This window comes from Daphnia carinata, chromosome 3 (assembly GCF_022539665.2).
Source record: "Daphnia carinata strain CSIRO-1 chromosome 3, CSIRO_AGI_Dcar_HiC_V3, whole genome shotgun sequence".
Classification (NCBI taxonomy): domain Eukaryota; kingdom Metazoa; phylum Arthropoda; class Branchiopoda; order Diplostraca; family Daphniidae; genus Daphnia; species Daphnia carinata.
Window position 1 is genome coordinate 1,819,994 of NC_081333.1, and position 18,030 is coordinate 1,838,023.

The 18,030-nt window shown below is 38.2% G+C and overlaps 6 protein-coding genes across 6 annotated transcripts; 2 read left to right on the forward strand and 4 right to left on the reverse strand.

Moving 5' to 3' along the window:
- Positions 1 to 33: 33 nt before the first annotated feature.
- On the forward strand, positions 34 to 1,964 carry LOC130693766 (mitochondrial uncoupling protein 4-like). Its single transcript, XM_057516970.2, has 8 exons — positions 34 to 192; positions 313 to 515; positions 582 to 655; positions 721 to 908; positions 973 to 1,293; positions 1,361 to 1,453; positions 1,531 to 1,635; positions 1,696 to 1,964. The coding sequence occupies exons 2-8, from the start codon at positions 395 to 397 to the stop codon at positions 1,763 to 1,765; spliced, it is 972 nt and encodes a 323-aa protein (XP_057372953.1). The 5' UTR covers positions 34 to 192; positions 313 to 394; the 3' UTR covers positions 1,766 to 1,964.
- On the reverse strand, positions 1,913 to 5,443 carry LOC130693703 (transducin beta-like protein 3). Its single transcript, XM_057516890.2, has 15 exons — positions 5,295 to 5,443; positions 5,188 to 5,239; positions 4,927 to 5,119; positions 4,666 to 4,840; positions 4,430 to 4,600; positions 4,193 to 4,368; positions 3,930 to 4,129; positions 3,778 to 3,870; positions 3,594 to 3,704; positions 3,069 to 3,533; positions 2,844 to 3,009; positions 2,548 to 2,772; positions 2,356 to 2,492; positions 2,171 to 2,283; positions 1,913 to 2,113 (listed from the first exon to the last, which is right to left on the reverse strand). Exons 1-15 carry the CDS (start codon positions 5,324 to 5,326, stop codon positions 2,020 to 2,022), a joined length of 2,403 nt encoding a protein of 800 aa, XP_057372873.1. The 5' UTR covers positions 5,327 to 5,443; the 3' UTR covers positions 1,913 to 2,019.
- A 118-nt stretch (positions 5,444 to 5,561) lies between these two features.
- Positions 5,562 to 6,875, reverse strand: LOC130693741 (uncharacterized). The gene is made up of 4 exons (XM_057516936.2): positions 6,718 to 6,875; positions 6,281 to 6,584; positions 6,046 to 6,165; positions 5,562 to 5,993 (listed from the first exon to the last, which is right to left on the reverse strand). Exons 1-4 carry the CDS (start codon positions 6,838 to 6,840, stop codon positions 5,854 to 5,856), a joined length of 687 nt encoding a protein of 228 aa, XP_057372919.1. The 5' UTR covers positions 6,841 to 6,875; the 3' UTR covers positions 5,562 to 5,853.
- Positions 6,876 to 6,949: 74 nt separating this feature from the next.
- Positions 6,950 to 11,862, reverse strand: LOC130693698 (probable methyltransferase TARBP1). The gene is made up of 6 exons (XM_057516882.2): positions 9,085 to 11,862; positions 8,895 to 8,966; positions 7,588 to 8,815; positions 7,390 to 7,526; positions 7,216 to 7,325; positions 6,950 to 7,136 (listed from the first exon to the last, which is right to left on the reverse strand). The coding sequence occupies exons 1-6, from the start codon at positions 11,808 to 11,810 to the stop codon at positions 7,084 to 7,086; spliced, it is 4,326 nt and encodes a 1,441-aa protein (XP_057372865.1). The 5' UTR covers positions 11,811 to 11,862; the 3' UTR covers positions 6,950 to 7,083.
- A 1,216-nt stretch (positions 11,863 to 13,078) lies between these two features.
- On the reverse strand, positions 13,079 to 14,908 carry LOC130693723 (actin-related protein 10-like). Its single transcript, XM_057516915.2, has 7 exons — positions 14,739 to 14,908; positions 14,521 to 14,673; positions 14,352 to 14,460; positions 14,111 to 14,286; positions 13,650 to 13,998; positions 13,383 to 13,584; positions 13,079 to 13,318 (listed from the first exon to the last, which is right to left on the reverse strand). The coding sequence occupies exons 1-7, from the start codon at positions 14,798 to 14,800 to the stop codon at positions 13,185 to 13,187; spliced, it is 1,185 nt and encodes a 394-aa protein (XP_057372898.1). The 5' UTR covers positions 14,801 to 14,908; the 3' UTR covers positions 13,079 to 13,184.
- A 139-nt stretch (positions 14,909 to 15,047) lies between these two features.
- Positions 15,048 to 17,086, forward strand: LOC130693717 (CCA tRNA nucleotidyltransferase 1, mitochondrial-like). The gene is made up of 7 exons (XM_057516908.2): positions 15,048 to 15,301; positions 15,361 to 15,563; positions 15,628 to 15,911; positions 15,978 to 16,417; positions 16,489 to 16,595; positions 16,660 to 16,832; positions 16,892 to 17,086. The coding sequence occupies exons 1-7, from the start codon at positions 15,206 to 15,208 to the stop codon at positions 17,026 to 17,028; spliced, it is 1,440 nt and encodes a 479-aa protein (XP_057372891.1). The 5' UTR covers positions 15,048 to 15,205; the 3' UTR covers positions 17,029 to 17,086.
- The last annotated feature ends 944 nt before the right edge of the window (positions 17,087 to 18,030 follow it).

Here is an 18,030-nt window from a genome sequence, read left to right on the forward strand (position 1 = left end):
AACAAAAGCGATACTTTCTCTTTCAACGTCGTTTAATGGGTTTGTTTACATGCTCCAATCTTACGGTTTTGGTTGCTCGAAGGTTAAAGCATGCTTTCACATAGTTGAATTCCGCCTGTGCATGATAAGAAGCTCCATTCGCACGTAGTCGTCTAAAGGCATCCTAATGAATAGATCAAGCTTGTTTACGAGGTATTGTTTTTGTTGTTTTGTTTTTACGTGCGTGATTCGCAATCGTAACGAGAAATACAAGTTTTGACACTAACAATCTGGTCTTCATTTTGCTGAAATTTTTTTCTTTTCATTCCTAAGGAATAGAAACAACATCAGCTGTGGTGGTTGTTAGTGATTTTGTTGCCCTTCTGCATCTTGCACAGGAACCTAAGAAGTAAAAATGGTAGGTGGAAAATTCATCCATTGGTCAACACCTTCAGTGGATTCAGCACCATCATTTGTGGATGATATGTGGTTCAAATACATACTTTCCGTAATATCAGCAACAATTGCTGAAGGAGGTTAGAATATTGACTCTTTACTTCTTGCCCTTGACTATCATAAGATTTTCTACCTTCTATCAACAGCAACATATCCTCTGGATTTGATTAAAACCAGGCTTCAAATTCAAGGGGAAATAGCCTCATCTAAAGGAGATGCTGTATGTTAAATTTACTCACTTTTATAGGTACTCTCAGTGACCTTGAATAATACTTAATACTTCAGGGTGGTTACAGAGGAATGCTCAAGACTGCTGTTGGGATTGTGAAGGAAGAGGGCCTTATTCGGTTATGGCAAGGAATTACACCAGCAATATACAGGCATGCCATCTATACAGGAGTTAGATTTGGTGCCTATGAAAAAATGAGAGAAAATGTCTTCCAGAAAAATCCGGATGGATCATATTCTTTATGGTACATTTCATAATTTTTTATGAATTCTTTCCAATATCTTCTAATTGTCTTTGTTCAATTTTAGGAAAGCAGCCATAGGAGGTATGAGTGCTGGAGCTTTAGGCCAATTTATGGCTAGTCCAACAGATTTAGTCAAAGTGCAAATACAAATGGAGGGGAAACGGAGGCTGGAGGGAAAGCCCCCTCGAGTTAAGAACGCATTCCATGCCTTCCAGAAAATCATGAAGCAAGGTGGAATCAGAGGTCTTTGGAAAGGATGGGTCCCAAATGTTCAAAGGGCTGCTTTAGTCAACCTCGGTGATTTAACAACGTACGATACAGCCAAAAGATACATTCTTCGGAACACGCAGTTGAAAGATACATCAGCTGTGCATATCATGTCAAGGTGGATTAGTTAGATAGCTGCAGTAAACAAAATTCTAAAACAATGTTTTTTTTCTATTGCACAACAGCATGTGTGCTGGCCTTGTTGGAGCCACAATGGCGACACCAGCAGACGTAATCAAAACTAGAGTTATGAATCAACCCACAGACGAACATGGACGGTAATGAAACATCCTTTTTTTTTTAAATTCATTAACAATTTTTGCTTAACGGTTATTGTGAACACTTTTTTTTACAGGGGCCTTTATTATAAATCGTCAATAGACTGTTTTTTGAAAACCGCCCGGCAAGAGGGTTTTTTGGCAATGTATAAAGGTTTCTTTCCCGCGTGGATTCGCATGGGGTATGACAAAGTTTAAAAGTCTCAACTAATGGTTATTACAGTAAGTGTATGAACTTTCAGGCCATGGAGTTTGTGTTTCTGGCTCAGCTATGAGCAAATCCGTAAAGCAATGGGAACAGCTGCATTTTGAAGTTTACCAGTTCAGTTCGGCAAAGAATTATATGCTTGTATAGATTGTCGGAAAGGCAATACCGAACTTCTATCATTAAAAAAACCAAATGGTCTGTAAGTGCTTATGTAGTCGGTGAAAAGTGATAGTGTTTGTACGCAAGCCAACTTATCCGGCAGATAAATGTATAAAGGAGAATAAAGAGACAGTTACAGTTGTTTACGAAGTGTCATCTTTTTCGTCCAATTAATTGATCACGAACCAAAAAAATCACTTTAACTTGTTTCCATGACTTCATCACTGCGTGTCGCTTGAATTTTGGCTGCAGTATATGGAATAATAGCGGTATTTAGACGTAAACGGCTGAGTCTACAGAAAATTAGTGTTTATAGATGTTCTACGAATAGAAAAAAAAATCAGGCTAACCTTTGCATATGACGTTCATTGTACATCAGTAATCCCGCAATGGCGCTTTTCATTGAAGGCAGGCCAAAAAGCTCTTCGGGTGTATGATTAGCTAGCAATATGTTAAGGACCATCTGTTCAAAACACAATGAAAGATGATAAAAACTACATTTGTCTACTTTTCGTGCATGTGCAGTCGCTACTACCTGTGCTTGATGGCAATGTCTGCTATTAGTATTCCATGATGTAGAGTAGCGCAATAAGCTGTCTTTTTGATTCGTTGATAATTTAACAACCATCTTTTCCAAATCACTTAATGCGCCTTCACCTTGATCCATCAGTTCTAAAAAGGTAGACTATTTAAGAAAGAGTGTGGGGTAAACATTTTGACCACATACCTTTCAGAATGTTCAGAGTCCGGAAGGGTTGGTCTAAATGAATAGCCAATCCTAAAGCTTCTAACAACAAACCTTTCTGCAACAGGTTCGCCAACTGCTGTTCTTCCAGTAATCTTTTTTCTTTTTCTTGAACTGCAGCTTCTCTTTCTTCTTTTGTAACGTCTTTCCATAAAATAAGGGCCGAGTCACCAGCACCGCTTACCAGTAAAGAATCATCGCTTTTGACTTAGAATAAAATGGTTAAAGAAAGTTTTACTTCAGCCATTTTTTTGTTTCATTCTGTAAACCTGTATTACCTGCTAAAGCCCAAACTTTGCTTTCATGGGCATCCATTGTGGCAACACATTCGCTACTCTTTATTGTCCACAATTTAATTAGTCCATCCGAAGCAGCGCTAACCAACTGGTAGCCTTTGGACACGAAATGAATCCGTAGGACAGAACTTTCATGCCCTTCCAAAGTCTACGAATTCAAAAAGCAAAGGTAAAAATACGTTTAAGAAATAGTAAGTTGAACGATACCTTTAGGCAAGAGTAATCTATTAAACTCCATAGCATGATATTTCCATCCGTTGACCCGGATGCTAAGATCTGGTCGGCAGGAGAGAACTGGACGGCCCACAGCCCTCGCCGATGACCCCGTAATACTCCTAACAGTTTCAAATCGGAACTGGACCAAATTTTAGCAAGTTTATCTTGTGATCCAGATGCTATCAAATTATCATTCGGTGAGATGCAAACGGCGTTGATGTCCTTGTCATGTGCTACAACTGTATGCAAGACTGACAAGCTTTGATTTTCTTCAACTGGTATCGGGTTCAATTTCCATATTTTTAAGCAGGTATCTTGACTCCCGCTAACAAGGAAAGACAACTTTGACCGACTTAAGGCTACTGAGCCCACTGAGCCGGTATGAGCGTTGCCTTGCGCAATGCAGGATATCTCGAAAGGGGATTGCAACATTTTCCAAACTCGGACAGAGTTGTCCTAAAACACTGATGGTTAAACATACAACCGACGAAAAGAATTTCAGAATGTAATAAAAACCTTGCTGCTGGTTACGAGAATGCTAAAATCCGACTTGGAAGTCGCAAGTGCAAGTACCAGATCAGTATGGCCTTTGAGAAGCGTGCAATTCATTGTTTCAATGTCATAAACCTACAAATGAAAGAAAAAATCAATAAATAATTGTGATTTCAGCAAATTTTGGGCACCCATTCTCTAGTCATACTTTAACGTGTATGCTATTTGTAGCCACTGCAAGATGAGTTTCTCCTTCTCCAAACCAAGCAATGTCCAAAATATCATCGTTATATCCTGCATACTGTTTAAACGACACATTATTAACGATTAAATATACGGTTTGCTTGTGACAATTTTTACTTGTTTGACAAGTGCCAAATCCTTAAGTCGGTGCACTATGATATTGTGATCAAATGTGATTACGTAAAGGTGATCATTAACTTCGTTGTATTCAAATTGTGTGATCGTTGGTGCCCCTTCCACAATAGGTTGGCTGACCAACGAATCCGTCTGTGTAAATACCTCTGTGCCGTTCTTCACATTCCAAACGCGTAGAACACCTATGCAATTATACCTTGAAACCATTTGTTTTTGTTCAACCAGCTAACTGAATTTATCCATACCTCGCTCGCCTGCAGAGATGACGTGGGGATTGTTCACATCTGTGACCTTCAACAGTGGCATAGATTCACCAAACTCAATGGGTACTAAGGACTCCGTACATTCGTAGGTGGGAATGATTCGAAGTTGAGAATAGCTTTTCAAATCCCAATGAATTAGCACTTTATCTCGACCAGATCTGATAATAACAAGTTGAGATATTAGATTGGTTAATTGAATGAAAATATGGGCATATTTACGAAACAGCTTGATTTAAGCTTGTGAAAATGGTGAAGCCTGTAACAGCGCTAAAGTGGCCTTCTAGTGTTCCTAAGATCTTGGACGTTTTCAAATCCCAACATCTAATTTTGCAGTCCATGGAAGCCCCAAAGATCATAGACATTTTGGGATCAGGATGGAATTTGATCATGCTAAACAAATGTGAATGAGAATCAATCATGCTTTAGAAATTTCTGTTCTGCTATGAATTACTCACCTGTAAACACCACTTCCTCCTTTAAGATTGTGAGTGCAATATTGTCTTCTTATATCCCATACTTTTAGTGATCCATCAGTTCCTCCACTAGCAACTAAGGTTGTTGTGGTATCAAATACAAGTTCAACAACTGGAGTAAGATGTAAGGATTTCCATGTCCTGACAACAGTTCCATCTAAATGAAGTTCAGATGTTATATGTTATGCCTATTCAATGTATGACACCATACAATCAGATGAGAGGAAGGGTAATTTATACTACCTTTCCAGTTCCAATGCCTGAGTAGTCCTGATTTGTGACTTGATACTAATGTTTCATCATCTACGCCGACGGTAAATGTTACAACTTCATCTTCTTCTTGTATGAGACTTCTGATGGTTTTACCATACTTGGTGTCTATGACATGAATTCTGTCACCACACTGGCACAACAGGAATTCACCATCTTTATTGACCTATAGAAAATTGTCATGTTACACAGTCACTGTTACACTCTATCAATCCACTTTACAATTTCAAATACCTGAACTTTACCCCCAGTGAAAAATGGCTCCAGTTTGACAGAGACATTGTAACTAAGTAATAAATAAGTATTAAGTTTGAAAATATTAAATTTTAAAATGAGCTTACTTGGCTTTCAAACGTTCCGGAGGAGGTGCCATGTTACTGAATTGCAACAGAACAAAAAAAAAGGCTCGTTAAAAGTTTATATAAACTGCAACCAGAAACTAAGAACTAAATACGGCACAACACACGTGTTTCACAAACATTTGCAGAGCTACGTCGTCTGCAATAGCCGTACTTGCATCAATCGCTGTTTGGGAGCAGCACAGATAATGGCGCATTTTTTTTAAATTTCAGTTAAATTAAATTAAAAATAAATAACAAAACAACAAATTAATAAACAAAATTTCAGTTTTTCACCAATAAAAACGCATAAAAAGAAGCAATAAACAGGTATTCATTCCTAAAGGGATATGTTTAAGATTTTCACAAAATCTGGAATCAAACAATTAAGATTAGTTCCATATTCGCTCCTAAAGGAAATGTGCAACACAATAATTATTTTCGTATGTAAATTTTTTGCTAAGACGAAAATTTCAAACACAAGATGACTGAAGTGATTCAGAGCTTAGGAAAACATAGATATCTTGTTATTTTATGACGCTTGGAGGAAGGAGCAAAAATTCTATTTGTTTTCTTCATCTGTATCAATATCTGTGTCACCCTCATAGTCGTCCATCCTTGATGTGCTTTGTCTTTCTTGGGTTTGAGGAGCACTCAGAACGCTTTGAGTTTTCGATGGCTCGTCTTTCGTGCTGGCAGTTTCTAAAGTACTGAATCTTAGACCTATGGCAAAATAATTCATTACCTATAATACCTGTTTCTAGCCTTTCCTTCAGATGATTAAAGGCAATGCTAAACTGTGTGTATAAGCTCGGTGTTAAATCTTCCACAATAGTGACATATTTTGTACATCTGTCCATCAACATTGCTGTTTCTAATAAAATAATTAGATGGGGAAAAAAAAGGAATATAGATTTTTAAAAAAATATATAATATGAATTCTTTGCTGAATTGTTCTTTTATATAATTTGAAGTAATCCATATAATACCTTTGTTAAGCTTTTCAATTAGGTTATCCTTTACAACAAGTTCATCAGACATTTCAGTTATATTTTTGGCAATGGCTGCCATAAATTCTGGAAGGCTGATTTTTAGCTCAATTTCTTTGAGGTGCATAACAGCTATTCGAAATGATAACTCTTTAGAAGTCAGTTTTTTTATCACTAGAATATCATTAGTAAGGCTTATATGATAGGACGATGGAGATCTCGTAGCTTCTTCCAGTTGAGACTTATAGTCAGTCAGATTTAGCTGTAACTGTGCAGCCATTGTTTCACACTGTTCCTCTTCTATCTTTAGAAAACATTAGGCAAATAATACAGTATGTTAAATTGCGGTCATAACTTAAATATAAGCAAAAAAGTCTTTAAAATTTAAAATGCTTATGATAAGTGTTCAAAACGTTGTTTTTTGCGCTAACACATACCCGTCCTTTCCATGTTTTACAGTTTTCATAGTCAAAAAGTGATACTTCTCCGTAACTTTCTGTCCATGTTAAGCGTAACAGGTATGTGCTTTTATCATTCACATTTATGTTTATGAAAGCCATTGTTAACGACACAAGGAAAGAAAATTTAGAATAACGTAAGCCTTGAGAAGTTGAGACTTCGTACTGTTTTGATTTTTCTGCAAGGTTGCCATTTATTGTCATTCTTTGCTTCAACTGTACTTACTTATTGCATTTTTAATCGGTATTTACACAGGTAAGATCCCACTATTTTCCCGTAAAAAGTTTAATGAGCAACAAGAAATAACAACAATTATTCCAGATAAGGTAGGGGAAATTCCAAATTTATCGTATGTGAGACAACCCCATTTGTTGGCGCGCATATTCCCAAATAAAGACTATTAACGTACGGAAAAAAAAAAAGAAGAGATACGTATTAACAAAAAAAAACATAGGTAAAATATACTTTATGCTTACTGGCTCCGGTGACATGGACGTTCATTGATCTAATTATTCCCTCTTGTGGCACTTCAACGCAGACATCAAGGTGTTGAATCAGCTCGACAGGAATGCCTTCTTTTTCATGACTAGTTTTCCACAACAACTATACTTTAAAGGATTTGATATTAACATAAAGTAAAAATAGTTTACCCAAGAATAAGAGCTGATTTTTTGGGAAAAGTGAAATGATTTAAGGGTTGGCTGCTCGCCGTTTGTTCCGCCCCGACAACAGTGTAGCCTTCCAGCTTTAGTTGTTTTACATATTCTACTAGTTGAAACGGCTTTATCTAAACACAGAAATGAAAAAACATAAAAAAAATTGCTATTTTTCTATAAATAGAAACATACTTCAAGTACGTTGATCCATTTTTCAGCCGAAACACTGAGGCTTACGAAATCTTTCTCTTCAGTGATCCGCAATGAGGACAAGACGAAATCTCTTACGCCGAGTACTTCACAAGTCCGACACAATCCTCCTAAATTTGGTATCCGATCGACAAGCGAAGCAATCACAATAAGATCATTTGTAGTAGTCTTCTTCCTGCCGGCAGATACGACAAGGCTATTGACATCCGGTAGCATTTGCTTCCACGGTGTTATCTTTTTCTGAACATTCCGAACTGCCATTGCTGGACTAACGGAATCATCTTGAGTGAAGGCTGGCGCACCTCCAGCTGCCCTGGCCACCCATTCAGCTGGTTGACAATCGGCTAGTTGTCCGTCCGCATTGCGACAAGGAATCCAAGTTTTAACGCCATCAAACCATTCGGCAGGTAGCCACTCTTCGCAGACCAAATGTGAAAGTCTTGGTAAATGATAACATAGCGTCTCCAAAGTAAAATGGGATAAAGGGTGGAAAACACTGAAATAGAAATCTTGGCTCAATTTTTCTAAATTTCGTTGCGTATTTGGCATGTCGGGGGCATGGCGCAAAATCTGTTGAGTTGTTGAATATATTTTCAGTAACGAATTAATTTTTGAGGATTCGCAGACTGTCCAAATTATTCCAAGAATGACAGTGGCGTAAAGACGGGGAGTAAAATGTTGAGCCATAGCCCACGGAATAACGCGTGGTAAGGCATTTGATGCAAATGATGCTAATCTTTCACAATCAGCTAGGCAACGAGTTTCATGTCCTATTATGGACAAAAAGGAGACCATTGAACCGGCTCTCTGTTCTACTGCGTCGTCCATTGTTTTCCAGAAAATCTTTTCTAACTCTGGCGAGTGATAAATGGTCCGTACCACCGTCCACTCTTGCAAAAATCGAACGCTAGGTTGTGGATTGTCATCCACTAGCCCTGAAAGGGCTGCTTCCATAATTTCTGTTGCTAGTTTGTGGCCAAGTGGTAATAAATCCTGTAAGATTATTAATGCAAGCCACAAGCGATGCTTTACGCGATGTCCATGTGAGCTGGAAAAATAACGCGTTTTCGTCTCTGACATGGTCTTATCTTCTTTCAGCAAGGCTTCCACTAGACTTTCTACCATGGCCATGTGCTGTTCGTTCAACTTGTTGAAGGAAAGTAGGAAGCGCAAGCCTTGGAAGCGTACTTTCCCGTCAGCCATGTCTTCACTGTACAAACAATTTTAACAATGTTAAACAGAAAAGATTAAACTTGCCGTTAAAATGGCAATACAAAGTAACTTCATACCTCCGAAGGTGAATATTTGCAGGACATCGTTCGCCTAGGGAACGCACAAAGGCACAAGTTTCAAAAAATATCCTGTAAAATGTCAAAATAAGCCGAAAACGGATTTTAGGTAATAAATAGGTAATAATATAATTTTAAATATTTAATAAAGAATGAAAATTAAGTAAATTTAATTTAAAAAGTGATTTACATTTCATCCCGGCGATGAATCAGTCCAAAAGTAATGAGATCAACGACGAACTGGATCGTATAGGAATCGTTTGATGGGAAGGCAGTGGTGGTCCAGATATCAATTATGCGTTCAGCAGAGAAATTGAAAAGTTGCAGAATATTCTCTCCTTGGTTTTTTAATTCAGAGAGAAAACCGAAAAGCTGTGGGCGAATTTCAGGATGCTCCATTAGAGAACTATTGAAAGCTGTTTTGGCAAATTGTTCCATCAGGTCCCAAAAATGGTCCGAACGGCGATATTCAAAGCACACAGTCCAACAGGCTTTGAGGCTTGAGAGGCATAGGTCGGGATTAGATTCACACACTTTGGGCAAAAGATGACCCAGACAGTTAAAAATCGATTTCACAGCTTCCACACCAGCTATATCCATTGCACAAATCACTTCATTTACCAATTCCTCCGGATTTAATTTGGGTTCTATGAATGCTAGGCGTTGCTGTATCAGTGTCCATAGTTGAGAAAAGTAATGGGACATAAAAGCGCCCCATGTGACATATTCTAAGGCGGAATCATCACGTTGTGGAGCGCGGCAATGCATTTTTAATGAAATCATTTCATGGATGAACTGGTCCACTACAGGCTGGTTGAATCGGGCAATAAGGTACAATATAGAAATGCTTTTAAATTTTTCTAGGGCAGAACATCCATCAAGTAATTTACGTGCCATCATCTCTAACCTCTTTCCAGGTGCAGCTATCACTCCGATAAGATCTTCTGTTTTTGCAATGGATTCCAACACCGATAGGCTTTCACAAACGCTATTGTAGTTCGCTGCCGATTCGATTTGATCGAGACAATAATGTATCACCGACTCGGTGAATGGAAATACCAGGCGGAGAACTGCAGTAGAATTTGAAGAACGAACTTCATCTAACAACGTAACCATCAATTTCATTCGTTGATTTAACGTGCGCGGATCCGCATACAAGCGAGTATGGCAGTCTATGAGAGGCTCCAAACGCATCTGCATTTGTCGTATGCCTTCTAAGTCGGTAGTTTCGACATCCATTAACAAAACTGCGAATCTAGCCACAGCTGTGACATCCACTGAGTAGGCAGTGCGAACGTCACCACTTGGTTCAAAATGCATGGACAAAAGTTGACCGAGCAACTGCCCGTGCTGAACTGGAGTAAAATTTTCGTTTATCCAAATCTTCAGAGTGGCATAGAGAGGAGCTGTGCGGATGTAACTTTCATGAGGATTGAGAGTTGCTAAAATGAGCGCTACCCACAGTAGATTTTCTTGAGAGACTACGATCATGTTCAATACGAATTCCAACAGTAGTCCCTGTATGGCTCCACGAAGCAGCGGGTGGTGCGTGTGCAAGGCACTGCGAAGAAATTCCAGCACAATCTGAAGGGCTTCGCCGTCGAGAATTGCGTTTCGTGGAAGGGAGGCAAAGGCGTAAACCAAATGAAATAGACCAACCGCGTTCCATGGAACGAGGGACATTTTACCTAGTAACCGGATAAAGAATCCTTCGCGTTCCATTTCCATTGTTGCACATTTTTGCAAGAATTTTCCCAAATCTATTCCCAATTGGGGAAGCTGGCATGCTTTTTCTCGGACGTAAAAAACCATATTGTTAAGACCCATAAGTAGAGCATCGTAAAGCCAATCACTTTGTCCAATTCCAGGCCAGTGTTCAACTTTTAGCTGGCAGAGTTTATGTAAGCCCCATTTGATTACTTGGATATTTTCGTGAGATAAAATCCGTTTATAAATACATAATATCCAGGAAGGATCAGATTCTTTCTTGATAAGTATGCGGTCTTCCAATGACTTCATTCTGGTAAGCACAGGGTTTACAATATGCATTTGTTTCTCTTCTAATGTTTCCATAACCAAAATGAAATCATTGAAGAGGTTGACATTTGCGTCCGTTGCGTCCACATAGCGCTTCAATAAATACTGTGAACGTTTGCGATTCAGCGCTGCTGGGTTGGACAGGCCTCGCTGGATTGCACGATGAAACCATGTTTCTTGCAAGACAGTGTGTTGAATGTTTTTGGAAAAAAGAATATCTCCAACACTACACAAGGCAGTGAGGCCAGGATGGTTTGCGAGTTTATCCAAACTGTTTTCTGCTTCAAAAAGTTCCTGAATGGAATTACAGACTGTTTCAAATAATGATTCATGATTGATTACAGCAGGTAGCATGAAGGCTAGTGCTTCAACAATGGAATTTTCGTTCCTGGATTGAATCATTGCTGGAATGACTTCTAATAATTTAGTTTGATTTTTAAGCATACCAGTTTTCACAAATGTTGGTAAAGTCAATGATAAAACTGTTGTTGCGGTTTGATAATCTATAATACAATCATCATGCTGTTGATGGGTATTTGACTGTTGAATAATATTGAACTGCAGGTCTTCAAGAAAAGCCTCAAGCTCGCTTTCAATGTCCACTTTTTCTGCTTTCTCAGATAGAATTACAAGAATCTTGCAAATAATTCTAGCTTGAGCAGAGTTGTCTTGTTTTTTTAAGTGTAACAAACAAGTATTAACAATTTCTTTTGCATTAATCTTGACACTTTTTCCGGCGCTGCTCAAGAGAAGATGAAGAACCTTCCAGTTGTGAATGGGATCGGCACCTGATTTCAAATCATCCAACACTTTTTCTACAGCTTCCTCCAAACTCTTTTCACTAACGAAATTGAGAACGAAGGAAATATCTTCACCCATTTTTGGTAAAGAAATGTAAAATAAGAAGTGGTAAAAACGCTTATGGTAACAATAACTAGCCTTTCAAACAGAGCACGATATACCCTACTCTTCAAATCACGTTTTTTTACACGTTTTTGAAGCAGACGATGCAGCTTTAAATATCGATAAACCCTGGTAACGAGCAATCGATAGATTTTTGAATACGATTAAGGCGCCAAGTATCGAATTATTTGTATACTAGTCTTCCTACCTACTAGCCTGCTAGCCGCACTACTGTACGCTCTACTGGTGTTAAACACAGTAAGCAACAAAAACAGATAGAGAGATAAACAGATACAGAGAAAAACGTGTTAAGAAGAAGAAAAACTAAAACTAAGAAAACAACAAAAACTTAGGTATCGAGGAGGATCACATAGCCCGATTATTAGCTGCCTGCATCCATGAACCTAGTGGCCATGGGGAGGCTTACCAACAACCTACGAGCTACGATTACCTCTTCTCTACCTAAGCTTTTGGGTCGATCTTCGATGTAGTGAAAGGTACTACAGATCGATGTGAAACGTCTGTATATGTGTATGTGTGTGTTTTTTAAGTGTGCTATTTTAGCCCCTTTATATTAGGCATGGCTCTTCTTCTTCATTCTTCCTTGCTTCTTTCTTGAAATGATGTCCGAAGCGATGAATAACTTGCGTAATTCGACGAGATGGAGAATCTTGCGAATCCGTTGTGATGAAGATGCTGAATGTTGCGTAATCCAATAAGATGAATCTTGAATGGGAGGAGAGGGTGGGTGGGCGGAGAGCTTGGAGGGAAGGGAGGGCATGGAAATTTGAGGTGGCGGGATTTGAGCCCGGGACTACAGAATACAAAGCGAGGGCGATAACCATTGTGCCAGGACCGCACATTCCAACCACTTTTAGCTTTACGTGTCACCCGTTCAAATACGCGTTTATGTACACACAAAATAAAGTGATGTATGGGCCTGTGGCATAATTCGCGGCTGCAATGCTGAATTCGCGGGTTCGAATCTTTGTTAAATAACTTTATATTGCTTTTTATTTTATTTAAATATTTTTTTTGCGTTTAGCAAGGAATCTTATTTCATTACCACATACAAGATTTTCTATGCTACCCTTTTATGAACTGCACTACAAGAAGGGTTATATTGAGCAATACCACCTCTTGAAGAACATTAAATAGTTTTTGGTTGAATGGCTACATGTCAGATTTTAAACAAGCAAGAAATTGTCATAGTACGACTTAAATGGACCAGAGGCATCTGAAAGTGAATTTGCATCAATCTCCCTATATATTTTTCACATCGATAACTGGTGAAGTGAATGAAGCTTAATATACTTTTAGTTTGTTGAATCGCTTATCAAAGCGGTGCATTTAACCGGCTCTGCTATCAACTTCTTTTGTATTATCCGCCAAATTGTTCCAATCAGGGACGCGGTTGGACTGCACGTACACTTCACGTGTATAACTTCGTGTAGCAATCGCTTCCGTTGCACCCAATATCGCTCCTATTGAAATCATGTTTTAGTTAACGACAATTTCATTTCAAAATAACATAATGTAAAGGGATACCTCCGAGCCAAGCAGTGTAGTTGGATTTCGCAGGTGGCTTATGAACTTTTAGTGCTTTAAGAGCTATCCGGCTGGAATATTTGGGGTGTTGCTGCAAATCCTTTATTTCAGCCAGTAGACGAAATTTTAGACCAGGCAACATAGATCCTCCGCCTATTATTACGAGATTTTCGGCAAGCGGGACGCGGAAATCAATTGGTGACTGTTTTGGAAAAATGAAACTGTTCATTATCCCATACTGGTAGTTTTTTTAGAATGTATACGTACTGCGAGTATGCCATCCAGCACCATAGATGCGAGTGATACCATCTCATTATCCGTTTCAAAAAGAACTTCGGCTGATTCTTCACGGACAGACCCATCCAAAGTCAAATTATTATTGCCAGACAAGGGATAAAGAATGGTGGGAGGTGGCACAGGTGGCGATGGCCCATCTTCATCCGTCCGAGCAGCAACAAGTTGACGGGCTCTTGGCAGCGTAGTAACAAAACAAGTGCGTACCACAATATCTTCTAAGATTGCCCGAGATAGCTTCGGCATAACATCAACCAAGTCGACTTTTTGACCACCATTTCCCTGTACTTTAGCGCGTAGCAACAAAAGAGACTCTAACCGTCTGTAAAGAATTACATGCTACATTAATAGTTGGAATAAACCTGCAATGCTAAACTACAGGGCATGACAGCTATCTTATACAATTGTTGTTTCAAATTTAAATCAATTGTTACCCTTGAATTGCTTTAGCTCCTAGAGGCTGGGCCTGATTAGCATGGATCAGAGGAGTTCCCTCACATACTGGTATCATGGTTGTTTCCTCATATCCAATATCAATCACAAATGCAGTGTTGATCCCCAAGGTATAAAGAGTGACAAGATGAGAAGGCACAAACAGTACAGATGGTACCTAAATTTTAAAAAAAAACTACTTCTTCTTGAATATTGGGTTTCAGAAATTAAAGGAAGGAATACCTCAAAATGAACATAAAGGACATTCGCCAAGACTTCACGAAACTCTGTTGGACATAATAGAGATTCAACAATCACAATTCTTCTTTCTCTATGATTGACCAACAAATATCTGTAAAAAACAAAAACAAATTAACTTTTCTGATGCTTCGCTTTTTTTTTCTCACTATACTTAAAGAAAATATGGTGGAGAAATTTGACCAGATTGGAATGAAGTTCTTTTTTGGTTGAATATTCATGAAGATAAATGCCTTCCGTTTTTTTTGTTCCCTCTAACTTAGAGGGAATGATGACTCGAGGTTCGTTTTCACCAACAAAACCACACCTGTCAATAGTAAGAAAATCATGGCGATGGACTGAAAAGTGTAAAAGTGCTCAGTAAAACATTACTTTGTGTATGCTCTTCCGATTTCTAAGACTACGGCATGACGATCATTATCATGAATAGGCATGTCAATTATAACCTAGCGGTTCTGATGAACTTACAAATAAATTGGGAAATAGGAATTAAAAAGAAGGAGAAAAAAATAAACAAGCATTCATCAGGAACGACTGGAGGTGAGCTATTACGGATGAAAAAACTGGACAAAATGGTTACTACTACCAATACTAGATGGCAATTCAAATCCTATTGACAGCGTCGTCTGCTGGAAAACCGAATTAATTAGCATACCATCCACGCGCAGTTCTGAAACTGAAACACATGATATTTCATTTCTTCATTTCTATTTATCCTAATTAGATTTTAAAGGCTGAAGCTCCTATGTTAACAACCGCGATATAAATAAAATAAAAAACACATTATTTCTGAAAATTTCTTGTTTCAAGCTACGGTACTTCCCTGTACAGATATCTTTATGTCTACCGGTAAACTAGTTAACGCGTTGTCATTGAGCTTAAAGCAGGTTAGAAAATGTGGTAAATTCAGCACAACACATAGGACACTTTTCACGGTAAATGATGTGATGCTCATAAATATTTTAGTATTCTTGATAATTAAAAACTTGCACAGGCAAGTTTCAATCCAAGGAGCATTTTTCAATCCAGGACCTGCCATCCACCACTCTATTGCTCCCAGCTGCTAAAGCGTCATTTATTTACCATGAAAGTAGATTCAGAAGATTTCAAGTCTGTCTTTACGGATGAACTTGTACAGCTTCAAAAGATTTTTGAGAAGTATAACTATGAAATACGATTTGCTGGAGGACTAGTAAGGTAAATTTAGATGTTGTTATTTTCGCTTTCTCTGTGTTGTGAAATAATTGTTTTCTGCATTTAGGGATCTATTGATGAATATTAAACCCCACGATTTAGACTTTGCAACCACAGCAACTCCTCAGCAAATGAAAGATATGTTTAACTCAGAGAATATCCGAATGATCAACCTTACAGGTGAAAAACATGGAACCATAACAGTACGCATCAATGATAAAGAAAACTTTGAAATCACTACTTTAAGAATTGATGTAATCAACCATGGAAGACATGCAGAAGTAGAATTTACCCAAGATTGGGAACTGGATGCCAATAGAAGGGATCTCACTGTCAATTCAATGTTTCTTGGTATTTACTTGATATACTATATATTATTATTACTTAAAAAAAAAATCAATTTTGAATGATAATTAGGTTTCGATGGAACTGTATATGATTATTGCGGTGGCTGGGATGATTTGCAGAAACGCCGTGTGGCTTTTGTAGGAGATGCACGTACAAGGATTCAGGAAGACTATCTGAGAATTCTTCGCTACTTTCGGTTTTGTGCTAGAATATCACCTGATCCTAATGTGCATGAGCCTGATACGGAAGAAGCCATACGGGAGAATATAGAGGGCCTCTCTCGGATATCAGGGGAAAGAATCTGGCTGGAATTGAAACAAATTCTAAGCAATCGTCATGCCGGAGCTCTTTTAGAAACTATGCTTCGCCTAGGAATAGCCCCCCATATTGGTCTTGGAGATAACCTTGATATGGAAGAGTTTAGGCTTGTTTTGGAACGCGCAAGAAGTAACAATATTCAGCTACAACCCATCTCGTTGTTTGCCTCTTTACTTGATTCAGAAGAAGCAGTAACTAATTAACTTTCTTTATTCGTAGTTTTGGCACCTCCTTGTTAATGACATCTTAATTTTTTTTTTAGGCTGTTACTCTTCATGAAAGGTTAAAGTATCCAAATTTTGACAAAGAACTTTCGTTTTTCATCGTTCAGTACCGTGATCTCTTACCTGAGCCTTTAAAACCCCTGAGGTAATTGATACATTGCTCTAATAGCATTTTATCGGCCTTCAAAATAGAAACATTCGCTTTGTAGACCGTATCAGATGATAGTGATTGACACCAAGCAAAAGATGAAAGATGCAATTTTTAGAGGCGCTGAATTGCTTCGCTATCAAGGAAACCTGGAGCTCGCAAATGAATTTGAGAAATGGGTTCCTCCAAGGTTTCCCGTGGGTGGTGCTGACCTGAAAAGTGAAGGAGTTCCAAGTACATGACTCATTATTTTTCAAAGACCTGTTTCTTTACTCACTAATGTGTTGTTTCAGCTGGCAAAGCCATGAATATGGTTATACAACGGCTACGAAGCAAATGGAAAGAAAGCGACTTCCAAATCAGCCATAAAGAACTAGTTCAATGCATCCCAAACGTGATGGAAGATCTAGGGCTTAAAGTGCAGAAGTAATACATCTTTAATCTGTATGTGAAGAAAGTAAAGAAGGAATTAAACAGTCTAAGCTGTATAGTGTTACTCTCTCTGTTTTTACGGTATATTTGTTGTTTATTATTATTCTTTAATTTAAAAATCTAATTTTTTCCGAGCTAAATTTCGGAAATATTCCCTGATGATTTTAATGCTTACACGTTTTAGGAAGCCCAAGGTTACCGTAACCCTGCAATTTGTAGTGGTCCCACTGCATAACGTTTCCTTAGAAATGATATTCCGAATTTCCTTTTTCAACCTTTTAAGGCTTTGTTTATACTGTTCATTTCATTGCACAGGATTAGCAGGATTTTTTCTTTCTAATCCAAGTAAATAAAATGACATCGCAGAAATGGAATGACGATTGCGGATTTTCTGAAAGGCCACCGAACGAGCTTGTCACAAACGATGCTGATTCAGCCAATGGTATGTGCACCATCGTAAGGGGGAATACCCTTTTCTTTTGATATCTTTATCAATTTATTAAATTTTTTTAATGCTTTTTAATTCTACATCAAGTTGTAACTAGATTGTTTTAGATTAATATTCTGCTGTAGGTAGCATAATTAGTTAAGATTTTTCTTGTTATTTGACTTGTTGTCCCATAACCTAGGAAAGGTTGTATGCCTGACCAAAGACAATTTTTTTCTCTATTGTGTTCACAGACAAAAGGCGACATAGCGGGACAAGGATGATACGGTTCGAACACAAAAAGGGTTGATCAAATGAATTTTCTGGAGTGTGGATCGACATCTACACGTTGCTGGAAACCTAATCTACATAGTAATCTGTTCTACTGATAGTCACTGCAAGAAAATCTTGCAGGCAGTAGTTTGTGTATATTCCATTCCAATCACAAAGCCGTCCGGTATCCAAGGTAACTTCTTGATTGAAATGGAAAGTCTTTCTACCTTACAATTCATTACATGACATTAGGCCTTCTCAGTCAATACGCTCGCTATTGTTATAACGTTTGTATTGGAA

What these genes read in the sequence shown, in the direction of transcription:
- LOC130693741 (XM_057516936.2), bottom strand. Translation starts at nt 6,840, where the DNA reads ATGGCTTTCATAAACATAAATGTGAATGATAAAAGCACATACCTGTTA. An exon ending in GTAAAACATGGAAAGGACGG is followed by an intron (nt 6,585 to 6,717) that starts GTATGTGTTAGC and finishes TGTTTTCTAAAG; the next exon opens with ATAGAAGAGGAACAGTGTGA. An exon ending in GAAGGAAAGGCTAGAAACAG is followed by an intron (nt 5,994 to 6,045) that starts GTATTATAGGTA and finishes TCAGTACTTTAG; the next exon opens with AAACTGCCAGCACGAAAGAC.
- LOC130693698 (XM_057516882.2), bottom strand. Translation starts at nt 11,810, where the DNA reads ATGGGTGAAGATATTTCCTTCGTTCTCAATTTCGTTAGTGAAAAGAGT. An exon ending in AATGGATCAACGTACTTGAA is followed by an intron (nt 7,527 to 7,587) that starts GTATGTTTCTAT and finishes TTCTGTGTTTAG; the next exon opens with ATAAAGCCGTTTCAACTAGT. An exon ending in AAATCAGCTCTTATTCTTGG is followed by an intron (nt 7,326 to 7,389) that starts GTAAACTATTTT and finishes GTGGAAAACTAG; the next exon opens with TCATGAAAAAGAAGGCATTC.
- LOC130693723 (XM_057516915.2), bottom strand. Translation starts at nt 14,800, where the DNA reads ATGCCTATTCATGATAATGATCGTCATGCCGTAGTCTTAGAAATCGGA. An exon ending in TCCTTTATGTTCATTTTGAG is followed by an intron (nt 14,287 to 14,351) that starts GTATTCCTTCCT and finishes TTTAAAATTTAG; the next exon opens with GTACCATCTGTACTGTTTGT. An exon ending in TGCTGGATGGCATACTCGCA is followed by an intron (nt 13,585 to 13,649) that starts GTACGTATACAT and finishes TTTCCAAAACAG; the next exon opens with TCACCAATTGATTTCCGCGT.
- LOC130693703 (XM_057516890.2), bottom strand. Translation starts at nt 5,326, where the DNA reads ATGGCACCTCCTCCGGAACGTTTGAAAGCCAA. An exon ending in CAAATAGCATACACGTTAAA is followed by an intron (nt 3,705 to 3,777) that starts GTATGACTAGAG and finishes TTTCATTTGTAG; the next exon opens with GTTTATGACATTGAAACAAT. An exon ending in GACTCTGAACATTCTGAAAG is followed by an intron (nt 2,493 to 2,547) that starts GTATGTGGTCAA and finishes CTACCTTTTTAG; the next exon opens with AACTGATGGATCAAGGTGAA.
- LOC130693717 (XM_057516908.2), top strand. Translation starts at nt 15,206, where the DNA reads ATGTCTACCGGTAAACTAGTTAACGCGTTGTCATTGAGCTTAAAGCAG. An exon ending in TTTGCTGGAGGACTAGTAAG is followed by an intron (nt 15,564 to 15,627) that starts GTAAATTTAGAT and finishes TTCTGCATTTAG; the next exon opens with GGATCTATTGATGAATATTA. An exon ending in GAGCCTTTAAAACCCCTGAG is followed by an intron (nt 16,596 to 16,659) that starts GTAATTGATACA and finishes TTCGCTTTGTAG; the next exon opens with ACCGTATCAGATGATAGTGA.
- LOC130693766 (XM_057516970.2), top strand. Translation starts at nt 395, where the DNA reads ATGGTAGGTGGAAAATTCATCCATTGGTCAACACCTTCAGTGGATTCA. An exon ending in GATGGATCATATTCTTTATG is followed by an intron (nt 909 to 972) that starts GTACATTTCATA and finishes GTTCAATTTTAG; the next exon opens with GAAAGCAGCCATAGGAGGTA. An exon ending in GCTGTGCATATCATGTCAAG is followed by an intron (nt 1,294 to 1,360) that starts GTGGATTAGTTA and finishes ATTGCACAACAG; the next exon opens with CATGTGTGCTGGCCTTGTTG.